The 13,052-nt window shown below is 39.6% G+C and overlaps 1 protein-coding gene across 1 annotated transcript; it reads right to left on the bottom strand.

Moving 5' to 3' along the window:
- Window positions 1-7,008: 7,008 nt before the first annotated feature.
- On the bottom strand, window positions 7,009-7,605 carry LOC143612336 (uncharacterized). Its single transcript, XM_077086348.1, has 2 exons — window positions 7,124-7,605; window positions 7,009-7,021 (listed from the first exon to the last, which is right to left on the bottom strand). The coding sequence occupies exons 1-2, from the start codon at window positions 7,603-7,605 to the stop codon at window positions 7,009-7,011; spliced, it is 495 nt and encodes a 164-aa protein (XP_076942463.1).
- Between the last annotated feature and the right edge of the window lie 5,447 nt (window positions 7,606-13,052).

Below are 13,052 nucleotides of genomic sequence, written 5' to 3'. Positions count from 1 at the left end.
CAAAGGAAAAGATGAGGAAAACTTCCACGCAGGTCAGATATAGGTAATGTTCAACCATCCTACTAAGTGCAAGTGACGGTCTTATCCGCACAATCATGAAAGAGGACGCAAAACTTTAACTTATTATCTACCACGTCGAAAAGTTAAATTATCTGAGTACTAAAGAAATTGCTAAGTTAAATCAGAATATGCGTGAAATAAACAAGGCAAGGAATTGGCAAATAATCTTTATTCCATCGAAATTCAAATATTACAAAGATTGCTTGGTACATACCCGCATACAAAAGAAGCTATACTAAAATAAAAATCTACTCTAATGGTGGAAAGGGATCTTCAAGATCAAGCCTCAGGACCACTACCACTTGGACCCGCACCATCAGTAGAGTGTGGCGGTTCAAGGAAAGCTTTAAGGATAGCTAGCCCATCATCAGCAGCGGCAACTTCGTTTACCTTCTCCACCACCGGATGCGGGAAGGCGGCATACTGATTCACTGCTTGGTCATAAACAGCTTCAGTATCCACATCATACAAAGGGAAGTTGGAAGGCGGGATGCCTTTCTCAACAAACCCTAGACCAAGCAGGAAGCCGGCCTTTTCCCCATCCTCATGAGAAGCGTTGAGGGCTGCGCTCATGGCATCGTCGTATGATGTGTCCGTAAAGACTCGATGCACAACCTACAAGAAAAAATACAAGTATCAAAACCTTTTCTATTTACAAAGAAAAGCGTAAAGACATTATGAAGTTAAGCTTACCTGAGACAACGCTTCTCGAAGAAGCCATTCCTTGGTAACCAGAGCTTCCTGGAGGGCAGCTTGAGCTTGGTTACGGGCGCGTTCGGCTTTACTTTTGTTGAGGTTGGCAAGCAACACTTCTTTAGCCGCAGCCTCTTCAACGCCCTTTAGCTTCCGCTCAGTGTGGTCAAGCACCCCCCTCTGGTCCAGGATCTCTTGGAGCTTCTTCGCGTCTTCCATCGCCAAGGCATCATGAGCCTGTTGGAGCGCCTCTAGTTTGGCTTTAAGTTCCTCATTCTCGAGGCATAGAGGCTCAGCAACAGCTTCAGCCTTGGTGGCCCTTTCAGTTGCGTTCCGAGCAGTTTCCTTAGCCAGCCGAAGCTGTTCATTAACAGCTTGGGCAGCCTTGGAACGGGCCTCGAGATGGGCCTGAACTTCAACTTCAAGGGCCTTGAAGGCCTTCTCCTTCTCCGCAGCAACGGCGGAGAGCCTCCTATTCTCCTCCCGGACAGCCTGCGCCTGAGCTACTTCTTGGATGCGAGCTGCTTTTAACTTGTCGTTTTCACGACAAAGCAGCTCGACGCGCGGCTGCATCCGGGCCAGGAGAACCCGAAGCTCATTGGTTAGCCTACCCTCCTGGTAGCTAGCCATGGCTTCCCCCAACGCACCACTGGGAGCTGCGTGACGAGCCCATTCCACGCACTCCACAGGCGTGCGAAGGGTTGTTCCTCGGCGGATGTTCCATCGTGGAACATACACTTCATTGGAATCCGACACTGCAAAAAACAAAAAGCAGTTAGGAAAAGATGATATATATAAAAAAAAAAAAAGGCCAAAAGAACCCTACGCACCTGTAGGGTCGACAACAGGCCGATAGCCGCCAAACCCATCACCTGAACCCAAGGGAAATCCGTCCAAGAGGTCAGGCAGATGGGAAGGAGGCAGAGGTTGGCGAGAAGCCCCAAGCATACCTGAAGGATCGGTCGTCGTTGCCGATGACGGAGGAGGCATGGTGAAGGCCGCCGCGGTAGTAGAAACCAGCGGAGGTGAACTCACAACCGTGGTCGCCGCTGCGGAAGAGTCCGCAGAAAAAGTCACCGCCGGCTCAGTGAAAGATTCAGTAAATATGGCACTGACAGCCGGCGGTGATGTCATCACAGTTGGAACAGTTGGCTCAACGGGGTGAGCAACTGAACCAACGGAAGCAGGCGCAGCCGCCTGGGTCGTCGCCTCAGGTAGGCTGACCAAGCCTACCGTCATGGGTCCGGAGGTACTCCTCCCCGCTCCACCCTGGAATGCGGTAGCATCCACGCCTGCATAAAGGAGATAAGTATTAATGATGGAAAGCTATGAAGTTAAAAATAAAGGAAGTTTGTACGTACGCGTTTTCTTGAGCCTAAAAGTGCGGACAGGCGGGGACGAACCCGATGGAGCCGGCCTCTTTGCGCCGCTCACCGTCGTCATCCTGGGCTCTCCGGAGGTGACAGTCGTCGCAGCCTCCGGAGCAGTGGTCTTATCACCACCAGGGTTCCCCGCCACCTCCTCGCTCTCGGTCTCTGAATCAGACCGAGGCACCGGATCGGCAGTGGAGGCCACCTTCGCCTTCCCCTTCCCGCCGGCAGCCTTCTTCTTCCGCACCAACGGAGGACCATCTGCGGATTCCTCATCAGAACACAAGATTAGAGGAATTCCAGCAGAGGTTTCAGCATTGAGGGGTCGAGGGTTGAATAACGCCTTACCTGGCCGCCTGGCGCTCAGGATCTCGTGGCCTGGCGGGTAGACCTCCACGAACCGATCCGCCGTCTGTTCAAGGATAGGCAACTCGTTCTCATCTAGAGCACGAGTACCCATCCGAGCGGGACTATCAGCCTCCCGCGGATACAGGAGCGACTGCAAGTCGTTCCCCTCTGAAATAAAAAAAAAACAGTTAGAAGACAAACCTATATAAACAAAGTAGACAGAGCATACTGTAAGGGACAGAGTTCAAACCGTATTCAAGGACGATCGGGATCTTTTGCGCCTCCGCATCCTTCCACACCCGGCTCATCCCGAGCATCACCATCCCGGACTCCGCAAAGCGGTAAACCGGAGATTGGACTCGGGATATCTTTGAGAACCATTCCGCCTCCTGGTAGTTGGAGGCGTGAAGGCTGGGGAGTGCTTGCCCATTATTGAACTTCATGGCAAGGGGGATGGCGCGAGCGGAGATATAAAAGAACTCCCGCTTCCATGAACGAAGACTGCGCTCGGTTGCGCAAATCTTCAAACCCTTGATCCGGGTTATCAGAGTATACCACCCCTGGATGCACCTCCAAGTGTAGAAGGTCATCAGGCGGTCGACGAAGGGCTCAACGCCCAGAATCCGGCACACCCACTCGAAGTGGCGAATCTTTGCGATCGCCATCGGGTGTACCTCGGTCAGGTGTACACCGTGCCTCTCCAGAACACGGTACACAAACTTCGTCAAGGGGAACCTAAGATTCCCATAGACAAAGAATGCGGCATATACCCCGATCTTGCCTCTGGGGGCATCATACACCGTCTGATGAGGTTCAGGAAACTCAGGCTCGAGAGATTCGAGCATGAACTTCCTGACGATGTACTGATATAGATCGACAGGCAGAGCACACTGGCATTCGCCAGCAGTACTCTTGTCATCCTTGTCGGACGTGGATGACGGGTTCTCGGCGTACATCCCAGCCTCTTGGGCTGTAGCCTCAAGATCGTAAGCAGAAGACATCTTGCAGGTATGAAAAAGAGAACGATTTCAAGAGAATGCTCGACTGAAAAGGTGAGTATTCGCCGGAAATCGTTTTGGAGATGAAGAGAAAAGTGAAAGTGTGGATTGCAAAGGACCCTCTCCCCCTTTATATACTAATCGCAATTAATGCGATGAATTTAATGCGGAAGAGAGAGAAATCGCAGGTGCAATGAAACTATGACACGTGGCAATAAGCAAGCTGGCAACAGCTGTTGAAAGGACGCGTGCCATCAATTTCGCGGCCACGCGCCTGAAAATTCGCGCCCACGCGCCTGAAAAAGCGCCTGGAATGACCATATACTGTCACGTCGCCATAACTTCCTGCACGTCCTGACACTGTCAGAAGAAACCGTCGGACGACGTTTCAATAGTTTGGACTGTTCTTATCCTTTCACCAACTCTTCGAATTTCAAAAATTCAAAAAGATTCAAAAGTAAGCGGGAAAATACCCCTTACCTTGGCAACCAAGTAACTATAAGACAGGTGCGAGTACAGTGTTAAGGAAAAACCCTTCACATAGTTAGCACCTGCAGGGAATTGAAGCCAAGAATACCTCGGCGACCAAGTAACTATAAGACGGGTGCGGGTACAGTGTTAAGGAAAAACCCTTCACAATCTTAGCACCCGCAGGGAATTTACGCCAGGAATATCTTGGAAATAAAGTAACCGTAAGACGAGTGCGGGTACAGTGTCAAGGCAAAACCCTTCACATACCTAGCACTCCGCAAGGAATTGAAACCAAGAAGGATCTTCTGGGCAATGCTTGCGGAAACGAGAATAACATCCCCGCATAGCGGGAACGTCGAGAACTACATTGTTTGAAGCTTCAAGATGGAATTGGTGGTTTTAACATAATTGATCACTATGTTCAAAACTACCAAAACCTCATGGAGAATCCACACAAGTGTGACTCAACGCTCTTGACTTGCGAGGAGGTTACAGACCTACCCGCATCATACCCAAAGATCAAGCAGGAAAGTCGGGAATTTCTGCAAGTGACATAAGGACTTCCGCGGGAAGAATCCCCATGGAAAACCTTAAAACTAAACCCCTTTTCAAAAACCCTTTGCTTAAGTCCAAAAGTTCACCTCACTTATTAAACACTCATGAGAAGAACATTGGACTGGGGGGACTTGAAGAGGTAGGTCCCAGCAGAGCCCAGTTGGACCCACAGGACTCACTTTGAAGAGAGACGTCTGCGCAGAAACCAACTGGATCCGCAGGACCCACCATGCTCAGAGACGTGACGTCCTTACGCGCAGTACGCAAGCTGTTCCCGCAGAAAATGCCTCCCAATGGTGAAGTACTCCGCCTGTTCCCGCAGCTGCAGATACAAGCCATCAGGGAAGGCCACCCGCGCAGCAAGGCTACACGCACAAGGCACTTAGCTCTCAATAATTCAGTTGTCACCTGAAGGAATGAGCAAAGCCGGGAACAATCCCGCACAAAGGCGGGAGGGGGAATACTCCCGCCCAAATGAGCCAGTCCGTACGATACTGAAAGATCTTTTGTACTGTACCTGACGAGGTATGGGCAAAAGATCTGACCAGAGATACGACAGCCCATTGACAACAGTATGGCGAGCAGTATGCTCTTGTACTGTATGTCACTATTAGCCGCTACCTACTCACCAACTCCTGTCATACCACGTGCATAGCCTACAGTTGGTGGAAAAGGAATAGTACACAGCAGGCCTGATCACTGTCAGCCGCTGCCTACCCACCAACTGCCAGCATGGCACGTGCGTAGGCCACAGTTGGTAGAACAGGAATACTATTCAGCCGGCTATACCCTCTTGGAAACCTACATTCGGCTATAAATACCCCAAATGGTATGATCATCTCATCTTATCTTGTATCTTACATCTTATACCTGATATCTGCTCTAGCAATCTCTTAATATACATTTATATTCAAGAGCAATCTAGTCTGATTCTCACGCCGGAGGGTGGTCACAAGGAGGTACCCCACCTTCTCAGTGACGAGCTCACGGTGTCTGTTTTGCAGGTTATCAGAAGAACCATCTTTGCCGGATCTAACCCCTCGTGGGAAACATCTATTTAACCCCCAGATTATCCGTAATCTGCCCGGGGTAACTTAGTGTTTCTTCAACCCCATATGCGTGTCATGTTTTTCACATGTTCTAAAAAATGACAAGACGTTCTTAATTTAAAAACGTTTTGTTTGTCGCATAAAGTTACACGTATTTAATAAATATCGAATCACTTACAAAAATATCAGTTTTAATACATATAATAATTAATCAAGTATATGCAATATTAATTTCCAGTGTAATATAATAAACATATCTTACAAGTTATAGAGACTAAAATAATTCTTGATAAAAGAAATATAGAAGAGTTTTGTTAATCAAAATTAACTATAAAAGACCTATTATAAAACTTTAGCCCAAATCAATCCAAGAGATGTCTCGTCTCCCTTATCACTGTGATAATATCAAGTTCTTACACCTCCATGTATCACCATGGGAAGTTGGCAAAGGGGTATGTTACGGGTGCTTGGCTTAATATTCTTAAGGTGTAGATAGCATGGTAGCTTTGGGAATCGATTTTAGGGGGCCTTTTATAAAGAAGACAGGAGCAAGAAATAAAAGTGAAAATTAGAATATAGGAGGTGTTTGGGATTCCTTATTTTTATCAACTTACAATTTATAAATTTTTTAAAAGGCTAATAAGATGTATAAGGTGTTTGACAAACCATAAGGCCTTATGAATTTTAACTTTTAAAGAAGACAAAATAAATGAATTTTGAAAAGATAGGAATATGTAACTTATTAAATTAATGAGTTTGATTTACTTATTGCATTCATCTCACCCTCAAAACCCATTACACTACTTTAAAAAAGAATTATTTTAGTTAATTTGGTTTTTCCCAACACATAAACTAATCCAAATATTTTTTTAAAAACTTCTTTTAAAAAATTCATAAGTTAATAATTCCTTTTAACAAAAAGTTATTTTTCACTTTAATAAGCAATTCCAAACACATCCATAATAGATAGGTCTATGATTCACTCATAACAAAAATGGACATAAAATTAATAATAGTGAATCACAAAACTTGAATTTACCTTCATTTTAATGCATGCCAAACTTGATAGTTATCAATCCATTAAATGCATGTGAATATTGAAACGACTAAGTATTTGCGTGTGGAGAAGAAATAACATAAAAGAGAGATGTTAGCTACAAAACTCTTTTTATACGTATATAGAAAAGGAATTGATTTCGTGTGTATTTGTACCGCAAATTGGGTTTCGTAAGTCGAACTTAGCATTGTAATGGTGAATAACATGAGCAGCGGCAAAGCTTGAGCAAAAGCATCCCGGTGGGTGTGGGGGGGGGGGGGGGGGGGCGAAGTTATGGATCCAAAAAATTTCGGGTTAGCGGTTCGGTTTGGGTCGGGTCAAAGTCAAACAATATAAAATTTTCGAGTCAGCGGGGCGGGTCGGGTCAAACAATATAAAATCTAAATAAATAATTTTTCTTCATTCATTCAAAAGACCGTTCTTACAAAAAAACCAAATACATATTTTTTTAACAACAAAAGACCTAAAATACTTAAGACGATCTGAGAATGACATTGCAAGGAATGGTGATTGTGTGAGTACCTGATAGAAGAATTACAAAGCAGCCCGACAACCTTTAAGATCTTTGCATTCATTATGGACTCCGAATCAAATGTCTCAGAAATTTCTTTTTCTATGTAAATCACCAAACTATTCGCGAGATACTCGTCTGACATATTATTGCAAAGACGATTCTTGAATATTTTCATTGCTGAAAATCCCCTTTCTGTTATTGCTGTTAAAACCGGAAGTGTCAAGATTAATCGAATCAACCTGTCAACCAAATAGTACGTCTCACATTTCTGAGTTTCCACAGGAATTTTGCATAGATCCAAAATACTTGATACACCGCTTAGCTTGGTATTGTTTGTCATTTCAGCATTAAAAACCACCAACTGATCTCGTAAATGAGTCCTCTCTGACTCTGTAAAACATTCAGGATAATACTTCTCAACAAGTAGACAAATTTCATCAACATTTATCTTTTTTGAAGCCAAACTAGAACTAAGAGATAACAACTCCATCGTGTGGTCATTGAATCTACTATCCAACTCATGCAATTGTTTGTCTAATGTGGATGTAAAGACATCCACTCGGTAATAATGTTCAAATGTAACATGTTGATGAAACTAACTCCATGGCATTATGAATATCTTGGTTTTTCTTTAATAATGCTTAAGAAAGTGTATCAGTTCTTCCCAATACTTCTTTCATCAAGTGAAGAATAAACACAAACTCAAATGATTGCATGTACTCGTAAGCTGCATCGGCCTCTCCACGTTGGACAAAAGTAGTATGAGATAAGTCTTCAGTTATTCCTTCGAGAACAACACGAGTGACATAATACATGTTAAGCAAGCTACAAACGGAGTTATAATGGGAACCCCAACGTGTATCACCAGCTCTTTTCAATGTCCCAACTTGATTTACATGCTAAGCAAACTAAAAAGATGTATCATTTTATATACATCGTATTCTTTTAAGTAAAGGATATATTGATAAGTTCATAAAACTTCAATAGGAATTTTTTTGTCAATCGGGGAAAAAACAAGCATGCACGCTACGACTGAGCAAAACGTAAGACTAAAAACCATATGTTTTACACATTTAGTACCAAAATTGTAATTTGACTATAGCATCGAGAGCATCCGATTTGGTACCAGTATAGTACCGACGACCGAGTAGATTTCATCCCGGATTTCCCTTGTTTAACAAGATGGAATTAGGGGTGAGCAATTCACGGTTTCGAACCACTAGAATTGGGAAACCAAAACTGAATCGCTAGATCCAAACTATATTGTTGTATTTTGGGTTGGGTTCTGGTTCTTAAACTTGGTTGAAAACGGTTTTCAATATGCTTAAAGACAAAGATTTGAAATACTTTGGTTTGGAGAGGGGGTTCTCGGATCCAGGATACACATACTACAAGAATTGCAATAAATTTTTCGTTAAAAGAAAAGAAATTGTAAAATGTAGAGCACTTTTTTAACGTGTGGCTTATACTCGTGCTACTTTCTGACATGCATACATTATTTAATTGGGATGTGATCCTCATACACCACACCCATGATGACTGTACATGCTTATACGGCTCGGATAAACCTATATGGGTTGTATAGGCTACGCATAACCGACAAGTGTACAGAGGGGACAAAAAACAGCTTTTTGCAGCCTATACAACCCGTATAGGTATTTAATTGCTCCTATAGCACCTGGTATACCATAAAACCTATACGGGTCATATAAAGCTATACGACTGCATCGAAAACTTTGGCAGAAAAAGTCAGCCTGGCTTTGACCACTATTAATGCAACTTGAAAACGACTTTACAAGCCTATATGAGGCGTATGGGCAGATGTATTTTGGGGTGCACTGTTTACTTTTATGTATGTGCACCATGTGTTTAGAACATGATGTATTTTGAGGTACATTTTTATTTTTATGTATGTGGACTAGATGTTTTTAACCAAATGTATGTTATTTGCTAAATCATTTATTGATTATTATGTATGGAGTATGGACTATTGTAAAGCGTAACATAATATAATCTTAAACGAACATTCTCGGGGTATAACTACAAATTACTAAGCTAAGTATGTTATGTAAATTTAAATAGACAATTTGTCATATTATATTATTCAACCTTTCACTATTTTACTCATCCTAAAAAATAAATAAAAATAATAATGTTTTTTTGTCTATACGGCCCGTATAAGCCTATACGACCTCGTATAGGGCTATACGAGGTACTAGAAACAATGACCAACGATGCCTGACACAAGCTAACACAACTCAGGTGCTATACGGCTCGTATAGCCATATACGAGCCTTATAGGCAAAAAATGATGTGTGAAGATTCATACTTGTGTATGAGAATCCTAAGCCTGTTTAATTTTATATCTGATTTCGTAACGGTTTATCCGTATTTGTAATGAAAAATTGCGACATTCTTCATTTTCTAAACTCGAAAACCCGACCCGTTTTAAACTTTGTTATACTTTGGATCCTTTAAAATAATGTTTTGTTATAATCATGTACCAAACTTGTTGTGTTGTTTTAATATCTTTAACAGTGTTTAATTCGCTTATTTTATGCTCGAAATCAACACAAACATAAGTACAAGAACCATTTTTGCCAAAAACCAAACTCTCCCAACCTCTAAATTATATTTTATTTAATTTATTATTTTCTTGAATTAATTAATTTATTTTATAAACCAACCAACCACATTGAATGCAAAATTGGTTGTAAGATGGTTTAATGTCCAACCATCCATGTAAACGTGTCCCCTCATTGCCTATATATACCAAAACTTCTCAACATTTCCCAAATTATCATCTCTTCCTTTCTCTCTAATTTCCGGATTTATGAAAGCAAGTTAAAGTGTTTTTGCCTAAGTTGACTTTAAAATTCAAACAAAACCTTTGCTTGCTTTTCAGTAAGATTCAAGTAATTTGTTTTTGTGTTTTATGTTTATTTAATTCTTATAACATTATAGTAATGATTTCATTTTTTTCAACTTCATTTGATTAAGGGGTTTCACCTTCCGTTTATACTTTTTGTGTTACAATGCTATTTTGGTCAAATTTGGGATTTTTCCTTGTTTAAAGTTTCTGATTTTTATTTGAATTTGTTTATTGGTTATTGGACCTTGAGGATTTGTTTAATAAGATGGTAAACATGTACTAGATCACACAATGAGTGGAAAAATTATTCTTTATCAAAAACCATTCCAAAACACCAAGAACTTAAGTTCTAATGGCGTTTTAGTTCTGGGCATAAATTTGGTCGTCAAAGACTGGGTCATAACTTAGTCATAGAGAACTAGAATGGTTAAAGTACAAAGCCTATGATGAACTTAATTGATTAGTGGTTCCAACGGTTATTTAAATTCATTTTAATTTATTCGTATGACTTCACAATCAATATCTTAGTTTTAGTACACAAATCTGTACCAATTGAGACAACTGGCTGTTTCGGCCTATCTTGAGTCATAATTTTGGGAAAGTTACTAAATGAAAGATGTTCATAACATCCTATTTCAATATACTGGATATTTTTATAATTTTTAGAAGTTTATTTGTCTTTTTTTAAGTATTATTCAAATCGAGGACATATTCTGTCCAAAACTGATTAAAATCATTTTGTTTGTTTTCATACCTTAGATATGGTATATTGTTTGGTTCACCGTTATAAGTTACTGTTTATAATTATTCTTCATGTTAAAAGCAGTCTGGAAATAGTGTCAAATATCATGTTTCGGGCCAACGAGACCGAACACTCGTTTAAACTCGTTTTGACGTCTACACTAAGTTGTATTCGGTTAAGACATGGGTTTTACATAGAAGTTGATTTATACGAGTTTATATTCTGTTTTCACACTTTGGATAAATCGGAACCGATCTCAATCTAATATTGAGTGTCGCGCTGATTAAACCGAACACTCGCTTAACTTATAAAGTTAGTGGTTTCTCTTTTGGATTCTTTCACCATGCAACGAACTAAACCCAATACTCAATTAGAGTTATAAATATCTAGTGAAATCATCTAAACTACATAGTTAGCATCATATTTTCCCGATTCTTTATTTTTATGATTTTATACATACTTATATATTCTCATTTTACAAATTAAATCCCAAGTACCCCAAATTTGACTTCAAGTTTAGTTTATTTAATTTTTCTTATTATGTACCTTCCTGAAACTTTCCCAATCCTAAACTCACTTATTTATCGGACTCACTTGTTAAAAGTCGAACCTTCTAGTTCGCCCGCTTAAGGTCCGGCTCATCTATTTCATCACCCGCTTAATTTTCATGTGAGTAATTACACTACCCTTTTTTACGCTTTTATACTTTTGGGGTTGGCTTGCGTACCACATTTAAACTTATATGTTTTAAGACCTCAACACTAAATCCACAATTCAACATTATGTGTTTATATGAATATTTGCCCGATCATTTGTTTATGTCTCATTATATTGCGTGCTTAAGTGTTTAATTATTGTTTATGGTTTGGCCTCATCCTCATTAAGTATGATTATACTCTCCCCTAACTATTTTAGCTTTTTGCTAATAGAATAGGGCATCATTTGTTTATCCGAGTATTTTGGTTGTTACCAATTAGAAAGGAGTTTTAGTTATTTACTTTAAATTTACAATGGCTGTTACGATTCTTTCTTTACATATATGAATTGTGATTTTGCCTCATTATATACATATAACAAAAACTAGTGTATTGTTAACAACATTCATGTTGATCAAATATATTTTTATACATGCTACATGTTTACGTTTAAATTGCTTATGAAATTGAAGACTCATCACTAATATTACTTTTAGGATATTTTAATGAATTAAATATTGTTGTAATTGTTTGTATTTGACATTTGAACAAGTTGTACTTGAGTTATTGAATGAAATGAATAAATTAATTATTGTCACTTAATAGTGTCATTGTGTTCATGTCCAATCAAACGTCTCGCCCCGGCATTTTCCGTCGTCTTTTGGTCGGGGTATGACACAAATGCTAAGTTTTGATATAAAATCAAATGCTTTTTTCGTTTTTTTTCTTAGTGATAATTTTGTTTTAAGTATGCAGATAAATATCTCACAAGTATTTCATGACAATCATGCAATACCTTACTTACGCCTTGTTCTTGAGTTTTCTAACCAAGGAAAGAAAATGAAAAGAGAGGGAAGGATAAGAAAGGAAAGGGAAGGGAAGGAAATTTTTTTAATTATGTGTGTTCTTGAGTTGGAAGGAAATTATATGAAAGGAAAGGATAACTATGTTAAAAAATAGTTATCCTTAGTAATCATCCCATTTTTGGGAGGATAACTTATTGGGAAAATACATTAATTTAATCCTTTCTAACTCCTCCTACTCCTTTCCTTTCTATCCTAAAAAAAACTCAAGAACACCCATTTTTTAACTATCCTTAGTTTCCCTTTCCTTTCCCTCCTTTTAAAAAAAACTCAAGAACAGGACGTTAATGTCTTAATAATTAATTTCTCTTTTATTTAAATTAACTAGATAAATTAACTTATGCAGTCATTTTTATAAAATACCATAAACTCGTATGATTTCACATATGAACACATATTGCACACAGTCACACTCCATTCATACATTGTTTCACTAAATTACTGTATCTTAATTTAACTATTAACTAGGGTATAAATGCGTGACATGCGGGTGGAATAACATGTCACTAAACATAATCAACTCAAACATCAATTTAAACAGACATAATATTTCTTTAACTATTAAAACTTGATAGATTTACATTATCACTAAACGCATCACCATACCAACCAAAAAGTTATAGGTTTACATTATCTTAATATTAAAACTTTTAAATTACAGGAAGTTAATTTGAACATAACAACCAAAACTCATTAACAAAATAACTAATAATGTTCTTTGCTATTAAACCATCATCAACATATTGAAAACTTCAACTAAAAGAA

This window comes from Bidens hawaiensis, unplaced genomic scaffold, assembly GCF_021521415.1.
Source record: "Bidens hawaiensis isolate Kalapana, Puna unplaced genomic scaffold, B.hawaiensis_p1.1 tig00034358_1, whole genome shotgun sequence".
Lineage (NCBI taxonomy): Eukaryota > Viridiplantae > Streptophyta > Magnoliopsida > Asterales > Asteraceae > Bidens > Bidens hawaiensis.
Note: the sequence above shows the minus strand (reverse complement) of the source record. Positions and strands in the feature narration are given on the sequence as shown.

Coding starts and splice junctions, on each gene's coding strand:
- LOC143612336 (XM_077086348.1), bottom strand. CDS start 7,605: ATGGAGTTGTTATCTCTTAGTTCTAGTTTGGCTTCAAAAAAGATAAAT.